Source organism: Dryobates pubescens, chromosome 2, assembly GCF_014839835.1.
Source record: "Dryobates pubescens isolate bDryPub1 chromosome 2, bDryPub1.pri, whole genome shotgun sequence".
Classification (NCBI taxonomy): Eukaryota; Metazoa; Chordata; class Aves; order Piciformes; family Picidae; genus Dryobates; species Dryobates pubescens.
Window position 1 is genome coordinate 21506279 of NC_071613.1, and position 25672 is coordinate 21531950.

A 25672-nucleotide genomic window follows, 5' to 3' on the forward strand; every position below is an offset into this window, starting at 1 on the left:
TGGAGCAGATCCTCCTGAAGGCCTTGCTAAGGCATATGGAAAATGAAGAAGAGATGATTGGTGATAACCAACACGGCTTCACCAAGGGCAAATACTGCCTGATGAACCGGGTGACTTTCTGTGATGGAGTTACAGAACAAGAGGGCAAGAGAAGAGCAATTGATGGCATTTACTTGGGCTTGTGGAAAGTGTTTAAAACTGTCCCACATGACATCCTGGTCCCCATATTTGACCTAGTTGGAGGTGTCCTTGTTCACTACAGGGGGCTTGGACAAAATGACCTTTGAGGGTCCCTTCCAACCCAATGCAATCTGCAATCTGAAGAGTTCAGGGTCTTGGTTAAGGCAGTCATCATTATGAGGAATATTATGTAAAAACCCCACAGTCAATCACAGTTTAATCTTATTCAATATCTCATCAAATGTAGAATAATCTGAATATTCTGAATCTCATCAAATGTAGAATGAATCAGAAGATAAGAGGTTGGCCTTGTTACCTTGTGGATAGACTTCAGCATAGCTGCCTCCAGCTCAACCAGCCATTTTTCAACTTGACCTCTAGCTTCTGATGTCGAGATTGTCTCTATGAGTTCCACAGTCTCTCCTTCATTACTTTTCATGTGTGTAATATCTAACACATCAGTAAATTCCACTCTTGCAATTCCCTCAAAACATTTTTTCAAGTGAGGTTGTACTCTAGAAAGCAAAACCAGTATTAAACAGCTTCTGACCGTTTTTCTTGCCAACAGTACCAAAGATCTAATTTAAACAAAAACAATAAACAATTTCTAATGTACATGCAAGACCTAAGTCTATTAAAAAAAGAGTTGATCCTCAACAACAATTCTGGCATACTACCCACTGCAAGATGCCTACCACAGTGATTTTTTGAAGATCAGTTTAAAGATGTGAAGTATTCTAGGCTCTGTAGCATGTAAGGATAAAGAAGTGTTCTGCTAATTCATCTAGATTACATAAAATTTCATTATTTACACCTTCTCATCAAAACAGAGTAAATATTAAGGAATTTGGGAAAAGCAACTATGTACAACCTTAACACAGTTCCTTATAATAAACATAAAACCCCTTTGAAGTTTTTTTGTTCCTCACAAGATCTCTTATCCTGTTCATAGCACTGTATTAGTATTTCTCTGTGACTGAGCTGGCATTTTATTTTTTGTTTTTATTCTTATTTATTTTGCATGACCTTGCACTGCACTCACTGCACACTATCAAGTCAGCATACTGGAATCAAACTCCAACTCCTCTGCTTATAGAGAAAGTTATATTGCTTATAAAGATCACGTCTGCTGGAATCTTCACAAAGTTAATTCCACTCAGTATAAGGAGGACTTATATTGAGTTATGCTGTTTTGAATTCTGAATGAGATCGGGGAACAGAAATCCCAGAGAGAGCTAAAGCTCAGTAAAAAACTTCTGAAAACCTTTAATTAGGACTGTCCCTAAAAGAATAAAACTCAAGTCAGTGCTAGACAGGCCCATTCAATACTCACTTTTCTAGTGGGAAAAATCAGGCATGTTAATTTCACCATAAATCACTACATGGACTTTTCTTCTGAAAACCAGTGGATGGAAGGGTTACTAGTTTAGAAAACAGAACTGAACTTAATAACCCACACTAAGAATTACTCTGCATTTACTTATCATAAAATCTAACCAATTAGATACCATGACTGTCAGTGAGAAAAGAGAGTGGTGGGCTCAGAGAAACAGTATGACAAGACTGTGTGCATGCACTGTGAGTCACAAATACATCTATCAAACGTTACCATACCGAGTAGGGTCTTTAGTCTCTGACAGAATCTCGAGGAGCTCATCATTAGATAAGAAAAAGAATCTGGGAAAGAAGAGGCGTTTCTTCTCTAGGTATTCATTAAGTCCCTTGAGAATTAGCTCCAAAAATTCATTGCACTTCTTCAGTTTTCCCAACATCTTGTCTATTTTTACCACTGCCAACACATGTTTGTCCTGGAAAAGCAATTATTCCAAAGAAAAATGTTAATGCCTTCTCACATAAACCACTACACAGTACTGCAAGGAGTCTTTGGCAAAATTAATCTTTAGTTCAAATTCACTTTTACTCAAACCATTGTTTGGTTTAACAGTTTACTAACCTCCTTCCTTCCTTGACAGGACTCACTGGAAAGGCAGTTAGGCAGTTGGTATTGAAGTAAATTTGTCAAAATACTAAATGTTATTTATGAAAATAACTTTCAAAATAGGATCAATTCATCCTTCCACATAAAATACATATTTAATAATAAATACACATACATGACATTATAAGTATTGAGGTGGCAAATTTGTACCTAGACAAGACTGACACTTCAGTACTAACCAGTAATGTGATGTAAGACAAGGTATTCTCTGATCCTAACATGTTTACTTACTAAACACACATTTAAAGATTTTTACTAGCACAACATGACAAGTTGGACTTGCTTTAAGAATCTAAAATCTTGCATTTTCATTTCTTTTTTCAACAGCTCCTGAATAATACCTGTCAAGGTGTGCTACAGAATAAGGCCTGGACTTCTTGCATAAATATGCACTGTGTAGGGGACAAAATGCATACTAAGACACAGAGGACTTGCCAAATTCTTTCTACTGCTTTCCAAATTAACCTCTCAAATTAAATGACTGTAAATGCTTAGAAAAGCTACTGCAGAAGATGAAAGTTAATTATTACAAATATTAAAAAAAAAAAAAAAAATTACAAAAGACCTACAGGTTACTGTCTAAGAAGCTTTAAAGAAACAGTATTGTTTGAACACCAGGTTTTAGTATTTAACATGCATTAAATCCAGTTTATAGCCCCGTTATCATTGCATTTTTATCTTGCTCACAAAGTATGGGGGTTTGGGACCAAAACAAGACAGATCTTGAAAAGCAGGGACTCTTGCACATTTATGACTGAGGAAGTCAAACCAAGCAAAGACTTCGGCCCAGTTCCAGTACGAGTAGAAGAGTTTTGTCAGAGCCCATTACAGAGAATGCCCCACTCAGAAAGTCTCTGTTATGGTCTGCAGATTACCACCATCTCACAGAGCAGAGGCATAGGTGTCTCATGTTGCAAGGGGCAGGTGAAGCCAGACTGCTGTGCAGAAGGTGTCAGTAAGAAACAAACTTTTCACAGGGTGACAATGAAGATCTGAGCAGTAATCAGACTGCTGCTCAACTGCACTTGGGAGCATTTCATGATAAATTCCAAGTTTAGCTTCTACTCAAAACTTCATCCCATTTGGAAATTATTTGCAACGTGCATTCAGCTTTGGTTACATTCCCTGCTCACGTTCCACAAATACTTCCATCTGCTGAAAAAACCCAGAACTGTGTGTTTATCTAATTGATCCTCATGGGGGTGCACTTCCCTAATACAATAATCACAGTGTTCTTTTGTACATGAGACATTTACCTTCTGTCACTTGCCTCTTGCATCACACCAAACCAGAACAAACTTGGCAACTACGCATACTTTCTACCCACACACAATTAATCTGTCAGCACACAACTGGTTTTATAACCGTTTTTAATGCACAAAGAATTGAATAACTGTATGTTGTCAACAGAAAGAGGTTTTGTTCCCTTAGCACATTTATCATCAGCAAATAAAGTGCAACTGGTAAAGTAAACCAACTCATGTTGCCAGTTTTAGATATGCTGTTCTGTTTGGGGTTTGGTTGGGTTTTTTTCCTTTCATATGCAAAAAAGTCAGAAAAAAAATAATTTATGCCTCAACATAGAACTCTTATTTACAGTTCTGCTTAAGATGCAGAGAAAACCAAGGAATGCCATCATCCTCTGCCACTGAAAGCATCAACATAACTCACTTTGTCAGTGACACTGTCAGCATCGATCAGGGGAACAAATGAACCACATATGTAAGAGTATAAAAGAAAACCACCACCAAAGCCAAACATCACTAACTCTAGTTTCTGAATACCATTTTTAACATACTACAGGTTGCAGACTGGGATTTTTTTTCCTGGACTTCTGTACCTTGCTTTTTTTCTTTCTTCTCCCCCTCAAAACCAGAAAAACTTCTGCATCCTAGAATTTTTTAATCTTTATGGGAAGTGGAAATGAAACCACTAAATAATTTAACTCTCATTAATGTGCATTGCTTAAGTCAGATACTTAAATGAAGAAAGAATATATGACTATTCAAATTCATGATGAGAAACTAAGCAAATAAGGAAATTTTACAATATAATAGCATATAAATGTGAAAAAGCACAGAGAGACTCAAGGTAGCTTTCTGCTTTAAGAAATGCCATCCACACAGTCTGGGACAGCACATTCTTTTTAGCCATGGAATTCAAACATTGCATTTGTGGAAGCAGAGTGCCATCTTCTGGAAAACAATGCCAAAATTAACTCAAGATTGTTAACCCCTATTCTGGCATTCATACTCCTGCACACACCAAAAAACCAAACAAACCAAAAAAACCCCCCAAACCCATCATCCTTTCTTCTGCCAGTGCTGACACACATCACATTCAAAAATACTCTCTTAGATTAGCATACAACACCCCAATTAGAAGATTTTCTCACACAGAACGTTCAGCACACAATGTTCAGAAATATAGCACTCAACTACATTCAGACAATCCTGCCTTTTTTATTTCACCCAAATTCTTCTCCAAAGGAACACTGCTGATTTTACAGCTCTAGGGCGTATGATGTAGGATTGGCAAAAGTTCTGCTTCTAGAACAAGTTAGACTACCTGAACTCCATTGGCCCCTCCCAATCATTGCTTTTAGGATTCTATGTGACAAAACTTCTGAAAATGAATTTATAGAAGAATCTAAGAAAGGGGGCTAAGATGGCACACAAAACAAATTACGGTGTTATCAGAAGTAATTTGGCAGGGGGGTGGGGAGTACATAGTAGAAATTCACTTTATATACTTCGAGACAGCTGTACTTACCTCCGAAACGGTTTTCATTAGTTCTTTCCATGTCTTGACCACAGTATTGAATCGCCTACTCTCCTCAGGCATCTGAGCCATGATGTCAGGAGAACTGAAAATTGGCTCCAAATAAAGCCAGGTAGCCTGAACCTTCAGCCATTCATCCACAATGTCCTGTACCAACAACAAGTTCCCTTCCCATTCCCTATGAAACAACATTAATTCAAAACACATTTAACTTCTTCATTCCTTTACCTACCACAGATTCTAACAAACAGACAGCTCTGTCTCCTTCACTCAAAGACCCTCATTCATATTTTAGGTATTGGTGACTCATCTCTGCTGCTTTTGATTCTCCCAAAGAAAGGATAGTTAGGTAGCCAATTAACTAGCTTACACCAAAAATGATGAGTGATTTGGAATTCTCTCTGGCATCAATCCAGAGTTCTACATGCTTTGTTGTGTTACTGAAAAAGCAGCCCTTGCGTTATCACCCAGCTCTTGAAGATTACTATAAATGCTGTCACTCACCAAAAACTAGGATGAAAGTCCCATAGTGTACTTCCTTACTTATTTGAAGCAGGAAAACCCCACTATTTCACATTAATAAGGAAGGTACTCTTACATTATAGTCCAGTAGCAATTACAGAATTGCTCTGCTCTGCTGAGACCCCACCTCAAATACTGTGTCCAGTTCTGGTGTCCACAGCATAAGGACACAGAGGTGTTGGAATGAGCCCAGAGGAGGGCCACAAAGATGATCCAAGGGCAGGAGCACTTCTGCTACGAGGATAAGCTGAGGCAACTGGGGTTGTTCAGCCTGGAGAAGAGAAGACTCCAGGGGAACCGCCTTTCAATAACTGAAGAGATCCTACTGGAGGGCTGGAGAGGGACTTTTCTAGAGACACGACAAGAGGGAATGGTTGGAAGCTGAGGGAGAGTAGCTTTAGACTGGATGTCAGGAAGAAGTTCTTCAGTACCAGGGTGGTGAGACTCTGGAATAGGTTGCCCAGACAGGTTGTGAATGCTTCCTCCCTCCCTGGGGGTGTTCAAGGCCAGGTTGGATGAGGCCTTGAGCAACCAAGACTAAGCTGAGAGGTGCCCCTGCCCACAGCAGGGAAGTTGACTAGATGACCTCTGAGGTTTCTTCCAACCCAAGCCATTCTATCATTCTGTGCAGTTGTATTTACAGAGTTTGTGAGTGCTGAAATATGAAACAGCATTTTTGCAGGTTAATACAAAAAGCCTTACAGGAAAGATTGTTTTACCACTATATGGCACGTATTGAGGAAAGAGACAAAACCAGATTAAAATCTATAGCCAGAGATGGAAGTATAGACATTTGAACATGCAATGCTGAGTTTTCAAATTTTTTTTTTCTAATGTAGAAAATGAAGTCTTCATTGCTTCCCTGTACTTATGTTGCTTCATTTTCATAAAACTATAGAATGGTTTGGGTTGGAAGACACCTTAAAGATCATCTAGTTCCAACCCCCCTGCCATGGGCAGGGACACCTCCTAGTAAACCAGGTTGCTCAAGGCTCCATCCAACCTGGCTTTCAGCATGTCAGGGTTGCAGCCTCCACAACTTCTCTGTTCAACCTGTTCCAGTGCATCACCACCCTCAAAGGGAACAATTTCCTCCTAATGTTTTATCTAAATTGAGCTTCTTCCAGTTTGAAGCCACTACCCCCAGTCCTGTCACTACACGCCTGTGTGAATTAGCCTACAACCTTCCCATCTATACATTACATATGTTTTATCTGGTAAAACAAAGGCACTGTTCTGCTTCATCTGGTACCTTAAGCACCAGAGCAGTTAAAAAAGGGTTAACAACCTCTAAAATACATTAGCATTTACCATGAAGTTAATTAAAAGTCAGGTTTATGGGATTAACTAGCATGTAGCTGACATGGGACAAAAGCTTTAGTCCTTTAAAATGAGATTCATTCACTGCTTAAGGAGGATAAACAAAAACATTTGAAGTGCCTGTGCTTCAGATTGGGCAGAAAAGCTGTATTGGATAATGGTGTTTGGTAACTTTCTTTAAAAGAAAACCTACCTTATTCTCTTTTCATAATGTTTAATGAATGGAGATCCCCTCATCGTCTGAGTTTTGACAATGTGGTCATCTAACAACACCTGAATCTCCTCTACAGACGATAAAATTTGGGTTCCTGTTTTCTTATAGGCAAGAAGAGTGAACTCCATTTGATCCCATTCAGCAATCATTTTCATTAAAGCCTTCTCCAGAGAATGCTCTTTGTTGGCTGATTCACTGATAGTCTCAAACTTTTCTAGGAATGGCTCGAGATGCAAGTTAATGTATGACAAGACAGTTGAGTCTTCAGAAGGAGCCAGTGGTAAGCCAGCAATTTTTGACATCTCTTCCCAGTGCCTCTCTTGCAAACCAGGATTGCAAATCACCTGGATTAGAGGAATGTGGCACCTGAATTCCTCTGCTTTTGCTTTAACTTGTTCTGCTATGGCTAATGAGTTCGGAGAATCGCGGAAGGTTTTTTCTAGTTTATACAGTCTATGGCAGTAGTTTCCTACATCTGCCTCTACTTTGTCTGGATTCACCTCTGTGAACGGTCCCTCTGTCCACTCTCTGTGTTTTCTGAGAAATTCCACAGTTGTCTCATAGAGCTGAAGATATGGAGCAAGAGTATTCTGGATGGTTTTATGCTGAGGGTACTCAGATAATGGCCAGCCAAAGAACTCTTCTTCTAAATTGAACTGATCAATCTGTTGAGACATAAATGAGGTCAGAAACACAGACAAGGCCATCCATGATACCAGGTCCATACCATAGATATTACAGAAGTTTTCTGGTGTCTTCAACAAACTTCATATGAAGTTTTGCATTATTAAACCAGTCTATTATGTGACTGCTGCCTCTAACTGATGTTAAAGCAATCTTTAATAGTAACGGCTCAGTGTTCCTGCTAGTCAATAGAGGAGCAGAGTTAGAGTTTCAAAATGGTATCTGGGCATTCCTCTACAATTTGCACTACCATGAGGGCTTCCACAGACAGCAGGTAGCAATGAGCTTCAGGAACTGCACTTCCAAGAATATAAAAGCATCATTTCTCTGCAAACCCTCCTTTCTCACTATGCAAAGTGCTGCTCTGTTACCTCAAGACCACATAGTAATGAATTACTGGGCTCAGTAAATTTACAATACAAATCACAATTCATGTAGAAATTTCATAGCTGAATTAAGAATTATTTTGCCATACCTCAGTACCTGTATTGCTAACCAAGCTGTTGATTCTGATAACACAAATATTAAGATTTACAATTCTACTATTGGACTAGTTTGGAATCTAGTCTGTACCTTATCAGCAGCAAGATCCAATTTTGTATTTAATGCCTGAGCTTCCTTCAAATAGCTGCTGACTTCCTGAATATCTCCAAATGCATCAAATCTTTCAACCTGCTCAGAGTAGCTTTGCAGATCTTCAAGAAATCTTTCACAGCGTGTCTAAAAATATCAAGCAAGCATAAACTCATTTAAAGAATCACAATTAATTTATGCCAAAAGAAGAAATAACTGTTCAAATTTGCTGTATGAGGACACTTTACGCTGGCAGGCAATCCAGGAGATCCAACACACTTGCACATGAGTATCTATTCCACTCAAGTTACAGAATTTGCCCTGAATTCTACTACTGCCTGCCACAACTTATTGGGCTGACAGACACAACTGGGTTCAATGTCACAGGATACAGTTGGACAGGATATCAGGTAGTGGTAGGACTAGGGGGAACGGAATGAAGCTGGAGGTAGAGAGATTCAGGCTGGATGTGAGGAGGAAGTTCTTCACCATGAGAGTGGTGAAGCCCTGGGACGGGTTGTCCAGGGAGGTGGTTGAGGCCCCATCCCTGGAGGTGTTTAAGCCCAGGCTGGATGAGGCTCTGGCCAGCCTGATCTAGTGTGGGGTATCCCTGCCCATGGCAGGGGGGTTGGAACTAGATGATCCCTGTGGTCCCTTCCAGCCTTGACTGATACTGTGATACATTAAAATTTCTGCTTTCTGTGATAGACACTGTCAGGAGGCTAATAACAGAAAGCTAAATCCAAATGCTTAGTATATCTCAAATTACAATAAAATAATAGGATTAATCAAATGACAGATGAAACTAAGGAGTTTCACAAGACAAAAATGTCTTTTATCTTAAAGCCCTACAGTTCAAGGATGTTTTTTCCCCTCATATAAACCAGCCCACAACACACATTTCACACTGAGTTTAAGCACTGGTCAGTGTCTGAAACCAAGCGTTAAACCATACACAGCAATAACGCTTTTCAAGGTAACAGAGCCTGGGCAGCACATTTGGTTATAACACAGTCACACCAGTCACCTCCTGAACGTCCTACACATTCAAAATCAGGAGCTGGAGGATTTTAAAAACAGTCTTCTTACAAACCTTAAGATCCTCTTGAAATTCATCTGTTTTTTCTTGAATCATCCTTCTGTGCTCTTCAAAGATATCTGGCATGCGTGCATACCACTGAAAAACATTGCTGTTCAGCTGGAATTCTGCTGGTGACATTCTGACACATCCCAACAGGAAAGCAACACAAGCTGCCACATCCACTACTTTCTGCTGCAGCTCAAGCATGTCAGACGTTTCCAATTTCTGCACACAGGCCTGAGGAGCAGAAATCAAAAGAGAAGGTATTTTTTTATACAATTTAATAACAAAATAATACCTGAAGTAGGTACTACTGAGATTTAAAAGCTTATTTTTACAAGGAAAATCTAAAAAATAAAAAAAAAAATAAAAGAAATCAATTCTCTGAAAAGGTGTTTATTTGGAATAGCACAGCACTAGCTGGTTTTGCTACTGCTACTGCCTTGGTTAGCTGTTTTATTGACTAGAGAAAGAACGGTTAAAATTGTCTACACAAAAGGTTTGTACTACTGGAAGCCAATCCAGACATCCTGTTCTAAACATTGTGGGTTTGGGAGAGGAAGCATGTGCTACCAAGGAAAAAACAGTAATCTCTGTCTGGCACAGCAGATTTTCATAGTTACACCTAGTCTCAATACAAATTATTATGAAGGTTCTGCTATTGCAAGATCTGGTTTACAACATCAACCACCTTGATGACATCCTGTAGAGCTCTGTGCATCTCTGGCCCCACCATTTTTGCTGCCACAGCATGCTTATGAGTGATGCAGTGAAAGAATTTAATGTGTGGTGCTCTCTCTGTAGCCTTGCCCCAGAACCCTTTTTTCATTCTGGTCAAACAAGCCATTCCATCAGTGGTTGCACATGAATAATTTCCCCATTTTAAAAAAATAACTGTTTTTATTCAGGAACTCAGTTACTGTTGAGAACATATTGCCTCCAATACATCTTTCCTTTAAGTGGCTCAGCCAAAGGCAGTTCTTCGTATATTTCATTATGGAAATGGCACCTAGCAAAACCCACAAACTGAGACACATTCAACACCTGTCCTCTCATGCAGCTGTTCCAATGCTTGTTTCTACACATCTTCAGCAATGCTTTCCATGCACCTTCCAACAGCATTTGCTGACAAAGAAACACATTTTTATTTGTCACTGCACTGTTTGTCATGTATTACTTCAGCCATTTTTACCATAGCAGGTAGAACAGGTGTTTCTCCAACATTGTGTGGCTTTTGGCTACTACATAAGAGGTGGATTCTGAATCTTCCAAACACTGTATTTTGTGGAAAACTAGATTAAGTATCACATGGCTTGAAACTTCACTGGAAAAGCTGTAAAGATTTTTCTTCATGACCTGGATGTTTAGTTTTCACAACTTGCTCAGTGTTAATGGTTCCACACTATCAGCCTGTCCTCTTTAACATCTTCATTAATCATCTGGATGAGGGTTTTGAATGCAGTCTCTGTAGGTTTGCAGACAACACCAAGCTACATAGCTGTGTTGATCAGCTAGAGGGTAAGGAAGCTTTACAGTGGGGTCTGGACATGTGAGACCACTGGGCCAAAGATAATTGTATGAAGTTCAACACAGCTAAGTACCAGGTGTTGCACTTGGGTCACAACAACCCCATGGTAAGCTACAGACTTGGAGATGTTTGGTTGCAAAGCTGCAGCTTGGAGAGGGTCCTGGTTCATAATCAACTGAACATGAGTCAGGAGCATGGCCAGGTGGCCAGGAAAGCCAATGGCATCCTGGCTTGCATTAGAAACTGTGACCATCAGGAACAGGGAGGTGATCATCCCCCTGTACTCAGCACTGGTGAGGCCACACCTCAAGTGTTGTGTTCAGTTCCGGGCCACTCACTATGGGAAGGAGGTTGAGGGGCCCGAGTATGTCCAGAGAAGGGCAATGAGGCTTGAAAAGGGCCTGGAGCATGTGGCCTACAAAGAGTATCTGAGGAAGCTGGGGTTGTTCAGTCTGGAGAAGAGGAGGCTGGGGGGAGACCTCCCTGCTCTCTACAATTCCCTGAAGGGAGGTTGGAGCGAGGAGAAGGCAGCCTCTTTTCCTTGGTGGCAAGTGACAGGATGAGAGGAAAAGCTTTCAAGCTACACCAGGGGAGGTTCAGGCTGGATATTAAGAAATATTTCTTCACTGAAATGATTCTCAAACATTAGAATGGTCTGCCCAGGGCAGTGATGGAATCAACCACCCATAGGGGTGTTCAAGCAGCATGTGCACCTGGTGCTTAGGGACATGGTTTAATGTTGACACTTCAGTGCTGGGTTGAGGGTTGGACTGGATGATCTTTGAGGTCTCTCCCAAACAGATATATTCTTTGACTCTGTGATCAGTTAGTATCTCAAGGCATAACAGACATTTCAGGTAAGGTTCATCACTAAAAACAGTGAATATAAATTCAGATTTCAAATGCTCTTTTCTAATGCAGACTGAGTGAAGGCACCAATGTCAATCTGTATATTAAACACTAGTAAAGCTTCATTTCTTTCTCACTTTTTTAGACAAAAAATAAATACTTTTTCTATCACATATTCCAACAGATCACCTAGTGCACACCCTGGGCTGCATGGCCCCACTTTAGAGACAGCTGCCCTGCAGGATTTCGGTCCATGCCAATAGGCATCCTCACCAACAACCCCACTGCACAGGGCAAGTGACAGCAGAGACAAAGGACTGGTCCAAACAGCCATGCAGTTATGATGTTTTGCTGGGTAAGAGTTGAGCTCTTTGTGTAAGAGCCAGGCTATGACATTTAGCCTTATGGCCAATGCCCTCTTCTTTGCTGGTTTGTAATACAGATCTAGCGCCAGTGACTTTAACAAGGCCAGAAGCATTCCTGTAAAGGGGGCAGCCTGCATACATCACTGCTGTCATGGTTCGGCTGGGATAAAAATCCTAGGCCAGCCATGGGCTGCAGGCTGGTAGCAGTTTGGAGTCAGCTAGGAGCATAAGGTGAGAAGGACAAAAGCTGCCCCAAGCTGGCTACATGTGGATCCAAGACCCAAAACATCATGCTTAGTACAAAAGTAGAAGTTTGCTGAGGATGGGGGCTCCTTCTACTCTTCTTCTCAAGGGTGACCATCCCTGGAGGTGACTGCTCTCCCTTTCTCTGGGGGGGGGGGAGGGGGGCAGTGCAGGAATCAGGAGGAGAACAGGTGGGGAGAGTTAAAAGGTGATAAGAGTAACTGCCTTTGATACAGGATAAATATAGACAACTGCTTAAGGCCAGAGCAATAGTGCTGGTAACCACTTCTTGCCTGGACTCATGGGAAAAGAAAAAGAAAATTAAAAAAAATAGTACCTTAAGTTCCTTGAGTTCGTGTGTATTACATGGAGTAATAGAAGCTTTTTCTGATATGCTCTCAAATTCATGACATAGTCTGAAAAACATATAAAATAACTAGTTTGGCATGTATGTTTTCCTTTAATCATGTACATACAAAGCATTAAAAATGAGATCAACATGTCCTTTAAGGATTTTAAAAAATAATAATTAAAAAAAAATAAAAATCAACATTGCAAACAAAAATAAATACATTTCAGCACACATTGTCAGTTTAGGAGTTACCTCATATTTATGTCTTGATGGTCTTTGAGCAACTTGGAAATAACTTTTTGACAAATATTATCTGCTCGCTGTACCAGAGCCCTTATTAATTCATCACAGTGCAATTCAAACATTCCTACAGGAATATACTGCAAGGCAAATACAACAGCTGTCAGAACACTGAAGAACTTTAACCTGTTTTCTCTCACTGTCTTGAAGCTGAGTATCAGGGGTCTTACCTAGGAATTCAGTTAAACTATTATTGCTCTCTACAACTACCTGAAGGGGGGTTGTAGTGAGGCGGAGGTTGGTCTCTTCTCCCAGGCAACCAGTACCAGAACAAGAGGACACAGTCTCAGGCTGTGCCAGGGGAGGTTTAGGCTGGAGGTTAGGAGGAAGTTTTACACAGAGAGAGTGATTGCCCACTGGAATGGGCTGCCTGAAGAGGTGGTGGGGTCGCCGTCGCTGGGGGTGTTCAGGGCGAGGCTTGACAGGATGCTTGGTTGTATGGTTTAGTTGATTGGGTAGTGTTGGATGATAGGTTGGACATGATGATCTCGAAGGTCTCTTCCAACCTGGTTAATTCTATTCTATTCTAAAACGCTTTTAAAACTTTCAGGTGAAGAAGGGAAAGAAGTACAGTTCCAAGTAACTGTTCTTCTGTATCTGCACATCAAGCTTCATGTAAATTTTACTTCTGTCACTTTGTTCCTTGACAAATAACCATCAGTGAGCATTGCTTGGTGAAACTGCAGAGTCTGAAACACCTCCACTGCATAGTAATCTTGTACTGTTGCTGGAGACATGTGACACTTCTTGGAACCACATGCCTCCCTGTGAGTCTCCAAATCCAGTGCTTTCTTTGACAAATGTAGAAGCCCTTATAACAGCCCTGTAAGTACAAATTTCTCCAGAACTGAGGGTTTCTCTTCCAGCATTCAGTACAAACATTTAAGGAAAAGCATTTCAGCCTTCTGAGTTCATTCACAATGAATGGACAACAGATCCTTACAGACAGAATATCATTATGGGAAAAAAAACCCACGGGTTCATTTTAAGGATCCTCTCTCTACCTTAGATGCTTGGAAGGAATTTGGAGGTGGCTGGACCTATACTTTCTATCACTCCTTCAAATAGAAGAGGAGCATACTCTGGATGCCTTCAGAAGTCTGAAAAAAAATTCACTAAGTCTCACTGAAGGAGCTAATTCTCCCCACCTTCAACATTTAAATGATGTAATAATATTCATTAAAAGGTATGGATAACTTACCTTCCTAGAAGTGTATTTTATTTCCTTAGCAAGTTCCTTGTACTTTGTAATTTCCCTTTTCATTTCTTCAAAGTTGTGTTCCTCTGTCAGGAACTTTTCAATATCTTGCTCAGCTTGTTTGCTTATCAGGAAGCTGTACTTGCCATACAGCTTGAGATGTTCCATAGGTGCAGCACTTTCTCTGTCAACTTCTTCTCTGATTCTTTTCATATGCTCATCCAAGATCTCATCAAGGATAACAGGTTTCAAGACAGTTGATGAGGACTTGTCTTTTGGCTTTAAAAAACCCACACAAAATCCCAAACATTTTCAATTTAATTATGTCATGGAAGATAAACAGAACAGAAAATAAACTTCTGCTCCCACATTTTTTTGAATCCTAGCTTATGGATGTTTGCCTCCAGCAACCAAGAAATGAGACCTGATTCATTCAGAAACTCAGAGGTCCACATATTTACCCACACAAAACAATTCTATTGACAGTATTAAATGCAATCTACATATTTTAATTTTTCCTGAACCACAGGCAGGAGTTCAATTGTGCTATTTGCTGATGAATGTGTAACATCAGAAATATGGGAAACACCTCCTGCAACATCACAGAAGATCTAAAGCCTTGCTCTTATGTATTTAGACATACTTGAAATACTTCTTTTGATTTGTCTTTTCCCAAGTTATTGATTAGTGCTTTTATAAAGCATAACATACTGCTCAGGTTTCTGCTTGGCTATGTGTCCAAGCATAGTAACAAAAGTGCTGAATTCAAGTTGGTGCTAAAATGAAAAGGCAACAGAATGACCAAATGATATTGCCTCAGGAAAAAAAAAATGTTCACCTCCCACAGCTGCCTGGAAAATCATCAAGAGGTACCACAGGACATTATTTTCACTCTCTCCAATTAAAAATTAAGACTGCTATACAGGAAGTGAAGTGCAGCTCTAAACCAAGTAGGTACTTCTTTGTTTCCTTATTTCACAAAATGTGTTTTACCTAACTTGGATTGTTACCTGTTTGACCTAACAGTTTCATCTGGTTGACTGCATAAATACAATATAAGCTAAAATATAAACTACTTAAATTATGGTTTAGATTTTTTTAAAGGATGGTCCTCTCAAAAGATTCTATATTTTAAAAGACAGTATCAAACCAGAATTGATTTTGCAGAAATGTGTAGCAGCTGCTGTAGAAAATAACTCAGAGGAAATGAGTTGATTCATGGGGGTTTTTATTTGCTTGGGGAAAAAAAAGACTGAACTTTTATTAATAAAATTATTTCAAATTGTTCCTAATATCCAGAAATAGCATTCTAACATCCCAGAATCACAGAATGTCAAGGGTTGGAAGGGACCTTGAAGATCATCCAAGTCCATATTCCCTGCCAGAACAGGATCACCTAGGGCAGGTCACTCAGGAATGCATCCAGGTGGGTATGGAAAGTCTCCGTAGAAGGAGACTCCATAACCTCTCCGGGCAGCCTGGTCCAGGGCTCTGTCACCCTCACAGTGAAAAAGTTTTTCCTTATGAACCTCCTCTGCTCCACTTTGCACCCATTGCCCCTTTTCCTGTCACTGGACATCACCAAATAGAGCCTGGTACCATCCTCCTGACACTGCCCTTCACATCTTTATAAACATGAATGAGGCCACCCCCTCAGTTGCCTTTTCTCCAAACTAAAGAGACTCAGCTCCTTCAGCCTTTCCTCAGCAGGGAAATGTTCCACTCCCTTCAGCATCTTTGTGGCTCTGCACTGGACTCTTCCACATTCCAAAACTAGACACAGTATTTCAGATGTGGCCTTGCCAGGGCAGAGTAGAAGGGAAGGAGAACCTCTCTACTAGCCACACACCTTCTAATGCACCCAGGATGCCATTAAGGTGACTATGTGACTTCCGACAGTAGGGCTTAAGTCATTAACATACCTTCAAACGAAACATAGCAATAATACAGTGATTAACCAAAATATATTGTAGAATCTTACCCACTCAGAAAACAGCCTGGTCTCAACTCTTGGTATATCACTAACAGCTTGAATCATAACAGCATAAACACCCAGTAATGCATCCTTGTAATCACTGAACTCAGGTTCAAATTTGATGCTGTCATTCTCAAGGATTAACCTCAGGATGAAACCTGTGTGTTTGCAGACTTGGGCTGATTTCTAGCACACACACAAACAAACAAAAAAAAGAGAGTAACATTTCAGTTAAGCTAAGTCATGCACTGGAAGTCAAAGGGGCATATGCATATGCGCATGCACTTGAAATGGTCAGGAACTGAATTGCAAACGGTGTGCCATGGTCTGTGCAAGCAGAAGTACGACTGATTAAAACTCATATGAACTGGTGCTCAGTAAGCTACAAGGTTACTTTTAACGGGCACAGAGGGTATCCTCTACAAAGCTGTAGCCCTCACAACTATGGTAACATTTACATGATGATGTAGGCAGAAGTACAGGTATTCATCACCTGCAGCAGTTGCTATGAACCTACTAACCTTAAAAGAAGAAAGCATTACATCCTGTTTTACTTGCTGAACAAGAATGTGATCCACAATAACCCAACTGTGCATGAAGAGGCTTATATTTGCAGTATGGATTCCCATCAATTCCATTATGAAAACATATACACTTGGTAGCATCATTTGATTTTTCACCATATCCTTAATCTGTATCAGATATCTCTTAACCTTCCCACATCTGCTAATACATCCATAACTACACAAATTTAACCAGGAAACATGAGAAAGCATTTTGTCACTACTAGGGATTATAATATCAGCATTAAAAGACATAAGATCAGAAAATTAATACTTATTACTAATAATAACAGAAGAGTGCTGCAGATATCAAAGCTCACCTAACTCAGAAGTATACAAAGCAATCACAGAGAAGTAGGAATGGAAATTATATACTCTGCTTTGACAATAAAATTCTTGAGATTCTCTGTATGTGCTTTAATCAATATCATCTGGAGCCAGAGTTCAGTGGATAGTTGATGGCAAGCTGAACAAAGATCCTGTTGCACTTCAAGACATCCAACATCAACAACAAATATCTACCTCTACAACAGACATTATGTGAGTGCAAAATAGACACTCCTTCTTTCTTGGCTTTTTTTTCCACCCAAAGCCTGTAGTACACACCTGCTCATAGCAGAGAGAAGGTGCTCCAGAGACACAGCACTAATGCAAGAAGCAACCAGCTCTTCTATTAACAAATTGCTACTGCAGATCTGACTGCAGCGTTGTTGGAGATGCCAGATTTAAAATACATTGCTATTTCCCTTCTTAAATGACGAATTATTTTAGCTCTACTTAATAATGTCTAGCACTACTCTTTTTCTTCCAGAAAGCACTGCCACCAGCATTTCATAGTTTGAGTCCCTTCCAACCCCAATGCAAAGGTCATCTTGTCCACCCCCCCTTGCAGGCAGAAGGAATTCATGCTTTCTATTGTTTCAAAAGAGACAAAATAAAGAGAAAACAATTTGTATGTACACGGGTGAATTAAGCTGCTAGTACACTATGTGAAATATTACTTACTGCAGGTGGAACAAATAAATCTGTGAAGTCCTGAACTGAATGCAGAAGTAACTCCTGCAGCTGACGAGTCATTAAAGTGGCAGCACAAGCAAAGAAAGATGCTGACTTTGGGTCGTTGGCATTGATGGGGACTTGTTGTCGTTTCATACCTTGATGAAAGATTTTCTGCACTTCTGGAAACCACCTTAAAAGAACAATACTTGAAAGTTTCTCAAGTGATTAGTATTAATAAACCTGTAGTTTTAAGTTAATTGCTATAAATGCTTGTATTACAGAGAACCAAAAGACACTGCAGCATACCAGGGAAACTATAGTTCAACTGAAGTAGGTCATATGGCAGCATCTTTAGGTTGTAAGGAACTGCCTCTGGAAGCGTTGTCTGTGAGTATGGACAGTATTTAAAATACAAGATATCAACTTAAGTCCCAGGGGTTGTGCAGTTTATTATGCATCCTCAGAAGATGTTAAGATATGAGAGCAATCCAAACATTCTGCCACAGTTAAAATGCAATAATATCATAGAATCAGTCAGGGTTGGAAGGAACCACAAGGATCATCTAGTTCCAACTCCCCTGCCATGGGCAGGGACACCTCACACTAGATCAGGCTGGCCAGAGCCTCATCCAGCCTGGTCTTAAACATGTCCAGGGATGGGGCCTCAACCACCTCCCTGGAATCCAGCATTACTGGTTAGAGATCAGATGCACACATGTAATACAGTATGGCTACTAATACCTAAAAAACCCAGCGAGTCTGATGCTTTATTTGAAAACAACTGCAGCACACTGAGTGCACTACTGAGAAGTGAAGAAAACATTAAAGATTTCCCTGTAACTTAAAAAACTATGGATGCACTGGGTCATACTTAGTATGTAGAATCACTCTGGATTTTCCAATTTCCCTCAAGACTGCATTCTGGAAAAAACAGAGTTCCTCAGCTTCTTGTTTATTGTGAAATATTTCTGTAGCGAGAAGACGGAAATTTCTGAAACAGAATATAACACAAATATTTTAGAGGCATATTCACCGAGTCTTGGTTTCATCCTTCTGTTGCTATAAAACTTTTTCTGTATTTCACAATTCAAACATAAAGCATCTTCCAAAATATTTTAAGCACTTCAAAAAAACCGTTATTTTCAGAAATGGAAGGGGCAACTCCTTTCAAGAACAAAACAAACATCAATTAAATAAGGAGTCAGGGACTACACTAAAAGCAAGAAAGACTTTTAAAAATCAAAGTCATAGCCAAAAATAAATTATGTTTCATACACATCAAAAGCAGGAGGCTTGCCAGAGTCTGAAAGACAATGAAGAGAAAAATAAAGTGAAAAAAGGGCTTGGAGAAGGTATGATCATAGTAGCTCCATTTTGGAGCCTTTCTGTACAGAAACAGAGTCTCAAATCAAAATGTTGGGGGACAGCCTGTAAAAAAACCACCACAAAACAAAAATAACAACAACAATGACAAAAAGAAATCAAAATCACAAATAGCCAGGTCCAGGCGGCATTTGACCCAAGCTCTAATAAAAATCAAGTAAAAAATGTCTAAACTATTCAACATGCATGTGGAGCTTCTTGCTTAAACTGCCTAGGAGATGGAGATGGCGGAGCATTGCATGAGAGTTTTTGGGAAGCACAGGTAAGAAAGTTTGACCTCAGGAGCTCTTCAGTTGCAGGAGCTCTTCAAAGTATAAAGTCAGAGGAAATACTGACAATAATTTGGGATAATGGCTTTTAAACAAAGCCACCATATCCATGATCAGCATTCAGATGTACAGGAGCAGTCCCAAATTCATTAGGGCAACTTTGAAACCTTAGTACACATCCATCCATGACTTCCCTAAGTAGATTCTGAAGTCATGGAGCAGGTGAAACCGAAAAGTTTTGGATCATGCTTACTTAAAAGAGGTCTCCCATAAGTTCAAAACAGCAAGCATTGAAGGATTTATTGCATGCAAATGTCTTCTGATGTAACGGCGTGCTGACAAGAAAGACTTGTTCCAAGGTTTTGGCACTACTTGTATTCTAAGAAAACAAAAAGAAAAATAACCACAAAGTCAACATGAAACACTAGGATGAATGGAGCTGTGGTAAGAACCCAAATATTTATACATTTGGTTTAGGATAATTGCTTTGCAACCCAGAAAGCACAGAATTCAGGAAATTAATCTCATTTCTGCTCATTATTCAGATGTAAAAAAAGTCTTCAACTATTGGCCACTGTATGAAAATAAAATAAATGAGAGAAATATTGGCCAAATCCCAAGAGATCTGTAACCTCTTTGTGGTCCCTCGTACTTAGGCACGTGGTAAAATCATTACACATATACAATGCATTTAGTCAATTAATATGCCACTTTCTACAACAAGCAGTATCTGTGTTTTATGCTCATCACATTGCCAGTTTAGGGGTTTTATATATATACTCAGAGTCTCTTTTTTGCTTTAAAAACTCCCATTTTCTACATGCAGTCTGATTTTACTATTAAAATATTAAGCAATGAACTTAAGAAGTATACATTGAAACCTTGAGGTTGCAAGGGAAACACAACCCCAAATGTATCATGTGTCTGTAATACTTTTGTTCTCATTTTCCTACTAAAAAAAATAGTTTCTGACAGAAAATAACTTTTATCCATTTTTCAGCAAGTCCTTATTCTACAGGAAACATTAAAACTAGCTACAGGAAGTTGAAAAACTTCCAAGTTTTTCCACCTCTACCTTAGACATTTCTTTAGAAGAATGTTTCCTATTTCCAATACTGTTCATGGAATAAAACTGTTTTACCAATGATAATTCTGATAAGAGAAGGTTGTACTTTTGGACTTGTATGTCAGTGTGTCAGTCACTTGCAGACAAACCACTGAACTGTCTTATGCAGCTCCAATGAGATATGGAAGATTACAAAGAATCAGATGAAGGATGGTCTTTTACCCTGAGGATTACAGTGCAGTTTATACATGAGCATTTGGCCTGCTACATCAAGTGCTTCTTCAAATAGGAGATTCCTTACCACTTAAGCAGTGCCAAAACAAACAAACAAACCATTTCAAGGTAGACATATGTTCCAGGTTTTTTTCAAAGATGCTGTACATCATTATTGGAATTTACATAACTAAGTCTTATTTAGGTCTGACACTAACTACTGCTGTTAAGACTGGCCCTTAAACATGCTATTCTACCCCACAGGTCTCTAGTCAGTGGTTTTGAACAAATGTATTTCCTTACTCTGCACGATGAGGTGGAATAAAATCATCCTCCTTGTCTTCATCTTTTTCCCTGGTGTCTCTGAAAACATAGTCAACTGATAAAAGTATCAGAAAAAAAGAAAAGTCAAAGTAAGCTTCGTGAAGGAACACAGCTTTTCAATCTCTCCAGGGATGGTGACTCCACCACTTCCAGGGCTTGACAACCCCTCCAAGGAACAAATTCTTCCTAATGTCCAACCTAAGCCTTCCCTGGCACAACCTGAGGCCGTTTCCTCTTGTTCTATCACTTGTTACTTAGAAGAGATCCACCTCACTCCAATCTCCTTTCAGGGATTGAGTGAGGTCTCCCCTCAGGCTCCTTTTCTCCCACCAGTTGCCTCAACTGCTCCTCAGAAGACTTGTGCTCCAGGATGCTTCACCAGCTTCATTGCTATTTGGATCTGCTCTAACACCTCAATCACAAAATCACAAAACATTAGGGGTTGGAAGGGACCTTGAAAGATCATCCAAGTCCAACCTCCCTACCAGAACAGGATCACCCAGGGCAGGTCACACAGGAATGCATCCAGGTGGATTTGGAATTTCTCCAGAGAGGGAGACTCCACAACCTCCCTGGGCAGCCTGATCCAGGGCTCTGTCACCCCCACAGTGAAGTTTTTTCTTATATTTAGGCAGAACTTCCTGTGCTCCAGACAGCACCCACATTTCAACCAAAGCCTCCAAATGCATAGCTCCTTGAGATAAGCAGTTTTATCTTGACACATATGAAAAGGGATTTAGGAGAAAGCAATACTAGTAAAGAGAGATTTATAGAACAGCACTTTCAAACAGTGTTGAAAGAACAAACATAATAATCCTATCTTTAGTCATGACAAGGGTGGGAAAACTGGGTATTCTTTCTATGAAAATGTTCCCCTAACAGCCAGGAGAACACTTTTATGTAACTCCTCCACAATGGCAGCCCTCAGAAGTGAACAGTGCCAAACAATGAATGTTTCTGAATGCTGGCACCTTTAAGAGGAAAGAAGGAAATTCCCAGAAATCTACCTATAGCCTTTTGCAAACTGGTACGGTAGTCTTCTCTCACTTCTTCAATCAGCTGACGTGTGCTTTCATCAAGTTCTTTCAGATGCTGTGGAATTAAGGCTAAGATGTGGCCTAGCCAGGATTCACTCATTGGGACCATGTTTACTGTGTCAAGTCCATGGCAAATGTAATGGTAGTATTTCTGCAGGACAGAAGGGAAAGCTGCATCAGTTAAGTTCAGTCATTGCTGCTACAAGTTTAGCTAGAGGTAGGGGCTTGTTGAGTAAAAAGACATGCAATTAGGACTGATTTATGCTATAAATTATACATCATTAAGTGGCCTACCAAACTCAAATGGGTTGAATAACAATTAAAAGATGTTCAAACAGAAAAATAGGGCATAAGCCTCACTTGATTTCTCTCTAGCAACCAAGTAACAGAAATGTCACTGAAGAATGACCATAACTCATAGAAAAACATGATTTCTGTTCTGGTTTTGCTTTCACAGTTCTGGCAAGGTGCCTCTTGTTTGCATTGTACCCAGCACCAATCTTTTCCTTAAATAAATTGTCAGTATCTCTTCCTCTGCCTCTTCATTCTAGTGCTGCCACTATTACTTGCTACCTCTGGGTCTGGAGCACAGATCCAAAAGGAAAGCAATGCACTCTGCAGAGTTTTGTGTGGACGTGCCACACACAGGCCTTGCAGTGCTCAGCACATGAGTGTGTGAACGCTGTGTTAACATTTAAACAGGTATGTAAAGTCTGAGGAACAGAGCCTCTCAGCAGAGATGAAAAACCTACCAGCCCCAAATCAAAGAAATGCTAAATGGAAGATCACCCAGACGACTATCCACACTAGGAAGTAACACAGAAATCTATTACCACCAATTCATCCCCAGATGAACTCTGTCAATTTTTAAATATACATAAATCACAAAATGTGTATTCAACTGTGTCATACAAGGTATCGTGAACCAGAATGTGAATGAAAAACATCCTAGCCCTTCAAATCACTGAATGCATTGGGACCGTTGTGGTCACCATGTTCAGTCACCTGGCAGTGACCAGAGACTTCTCCAACTAGACCCTTAGATGAGGGTAACCCAAAGACAACCATCTTATGCTCGAAGCAGATTAATCTCACCTGCAGCACATGCAGAAAGAATCATTTATAACTCCCTGATATTAGTTTGGCTCCAGTTACTGTTTCATTCTGCATTTCTTTGGAACATTAGAGATGTGCGACTGATTCAGTCTCAACAATACGACTACAAATAACCTATTGTGTGAAACTAGTGGTGGAAGAATGTGTCACTTAGTTATCTCTCATTGTAGCTATCATCCTGTCAATATTCACAACAAATTAATTTAGTTTAATTTAGTACTCTAGAAAATGGTCTTTAGCTACCAAAATATCTTTCTCTATTGCTGTAGAAGACTCTGCTTGTGGAAGCTGGGTTCCATCAAGGGATGAACACTGTTCTTCAGTAAAGCCTGCCTGCCTGTGACAAAAAAACACAAACAAACAAAATCAAGAGCATGCAGTGCATTCTTCAGACACACTTTACTCATGTAATTAACACAAAGCTTTCCTGCATGTCAGTTCTGAGCAAACAAAAGGAGAAAGGGAATTGGGAAAGCACTACAATGAGCACAAGACATCCCAATTCAAAACACACACTGAAGCATGTGACCAAGTTTGTATTTTATCTGTCAAGGTTCACCTCTGGTGACACAGTTTGTGCCCACAGACATGCTTTCAATGTGCAGTCCTCAAAATGTTAAGATACTTTGACAATTCAGTTCACCTCTCCAAAAGGAAAGCCACACAGTTCAACAGTAAGGAGACTCACAGCATAATGTCAACCAGAGCCCTTCGGAGATGCTGTTTCCTGTTCAGATGACTGCTGCTTTGCAGTGCAGAGGTTGATGGCCCAGCATCTCTATTACCAGCTCTAGACTTCTGTCTCTTGTATCGCTCCTTCAAATATTCTTCTGGTAGAAAATACATTTTGAAAATAGGTTAAAACAAAAAGTTCATATGTATCACATGGATGTTTCTTTTTCTGACAGGTTTTCTTTAGCAGTGCTAAAAACATCAATCTTACCAGGGGAACATTCATTTTTCACACCAAATGCATGTGACTGGTCATCTTTCTGTTCACTGCCAAGATGGAATTCAGGACAAGTCTGCTGCCACAGTGGTTTAGAGCTCACCTGGAATAAATATGGTTTAGTTTTACCCTTGTAGGTGCTACTAGAACACACTTCAAGACTTCTTAAATTTAGTAAATTAAAGACGCTGTAGCCTAATATAGAGCAGAACAGGTTGGAAGAGACCTTCAAGATCATCGCGTCCAACCTATCACCCAACCCACCTAATCAACTAAACCATGCAACCAAGCACCCTATCAAGTCTCCTCCTGAACACCTCCCAATGATGGTGGAATAAGGGATCATTAAAAAAAATTAATTTAAATCATACAATAAACTACGGGTTGTAGGTTGTCCTCAACTTGTAAATATCCAGACCACTGGAGATGTAAATGTAAACAATGTTTCACCTCAGATATGATACACAGCAGAGAGATAATATGCAGCTCAGCCTGTATTTGAATTACCACCATCTCTTTACAGAACTGTGCTGGGGCCGCTATTTGAAAATGACAGCTTACTAAATAAGGCAAACAACACTACCTGAGAAAGCTGTGGCAGTAAGCTCTCGGTTCTCTTGGACAGCTTCCTTTTGACACTTGGACTGGGCTTGAAAAAAAGACAGAAAAGGAAAATCACAGTTAGACCTAGACATTTAAATTTCTGCTAATATTAGACTTCCAGGAATACTTGGGCTTGTAATCTGACTGTATTTCTGCTATCTCTTGCATAATAATTCACACACGTACCATTTCTTATCAGTTCCTAGAGCACTTCCATATAACTTTCCCAAAAGCCTTGGAAAAAACAATTTGAGGCTGGGAAGCACTTATGTCATCTTTTCACCAAGAGACACATTAAAGCATTACAAAATGCCATTAAACAATTCAAATAAACATTCTTTATTCCTATCATAGAATCACAGAAGGTTGGAAGGGACCTCAAGAGATCATCTAGTTCAACCCCTGCCAAGTAGGGCCACCTAGGGCAGGCTGCACAGGAATGCAAAGAAATGCAAAGCTTGTTGTTTCCTTAGTCCAGAGTTTAAAGCGGATGAAAAAATGCTACCTTCCACCCTCTGAAGGGAATGGATGAGAAAAGAAGTCTTTTCTGTAGGAGAAAGTGAATTTGACTTTCTGGAAGAGTGATCTGTCTATTTCTCTAAGTGACAAGGTTCAGAGTCTTAATTGTGAGATTCCTGCTTTGGAACAAATAACAGAAGTTCACAAATAATTCACATTTCCACACATAACAGGGCAACTAAGATTATACCTTGTCTTCATTACACAGTTTCATTTGGATTTTCTTTGGATTAAAAACACAGTTTTCAGCACCACAACTTATACCTCTGAGCTACTGACACACTCAGTGTCGAAATCAGTTCCACTGGAAACAGTGGAACTATAATGCAAATTGACTACTGGCAATAAGGTGTATCAAAAACAGAGTCCTTGGGCAGCAAGGACTATGTGCACCTCAGGAAGAAACATACATGAAGAGAAACTGGGGAACTTCCAATTCGCTGAATGAAGTTATTGAATGGTTTCAC

General features: G+C 39.9%; 1 protein-coding gene across 1 annotated transcript in view; it reads right to left on the reverse strand.

Annotated features, from left to right (window-relative positions):
• Positions 1-25672, reverse strand: part of DNAH7 (dynein axonemal heavy chain 7) — an 87405-nt gene that overhangs the window by 60870 nt on the left and 863 nt on the right. Inside the window, exons 2-20 of the mRNA XM_054171643.1 lie at positions 24664-24732; positions 24078-24186; positions 23823-23964; positions 23378-23471; positions 21989-22169; positions 20961-21036; positions 19632-19757; positions 18598-18717; positions 17733-17916; positions 16171-16350; positions 14193-14468; positions 12944-13071; positions 12677-12755; positions 9367-9591; positions 8274-8420; positions 6996-7681; positions 4952-5138; positions 1795-1988; positions 497-695 (exon numbers count right to left, since the gene is read on the reverse strand). Of these exons, the coding sequence (XP_054027618.1) occupies positions 497-695; positions 1795-1988; positions 4952-5138; positions 6996-7681; positions 8274-8420; positions 9367-9591; positions 12677-12755; positions 12944-13071; positions 14193-14468; positions 16171-16350; positions 17733-17916; positions 18598-18717; positions 19632-19757; positions 20961-21036; positions 21989-22169; positions 23378-23471; positions 23823-23964; positions 24078-24186; positions 24664-24732 (3402 nt within the window). The remainder of the gene's footprint in view (positions 1-496; positions 696-1794; positions 1989-4951; positions 5139-6995; positions 7682-8273; positions 8421-9366; positions 9592-12676; positions 12756-12943; positions 13072-14192; positions 14469-16170; positions 16351-17732; positions 17917-18597; positions 18718-19631; positions 19758-20960; positions 21037-21988; positions 22170-23377; positions 23472-23822; positions 23965-24077; positions 24187-24663; positions 24733-25672) is intronic.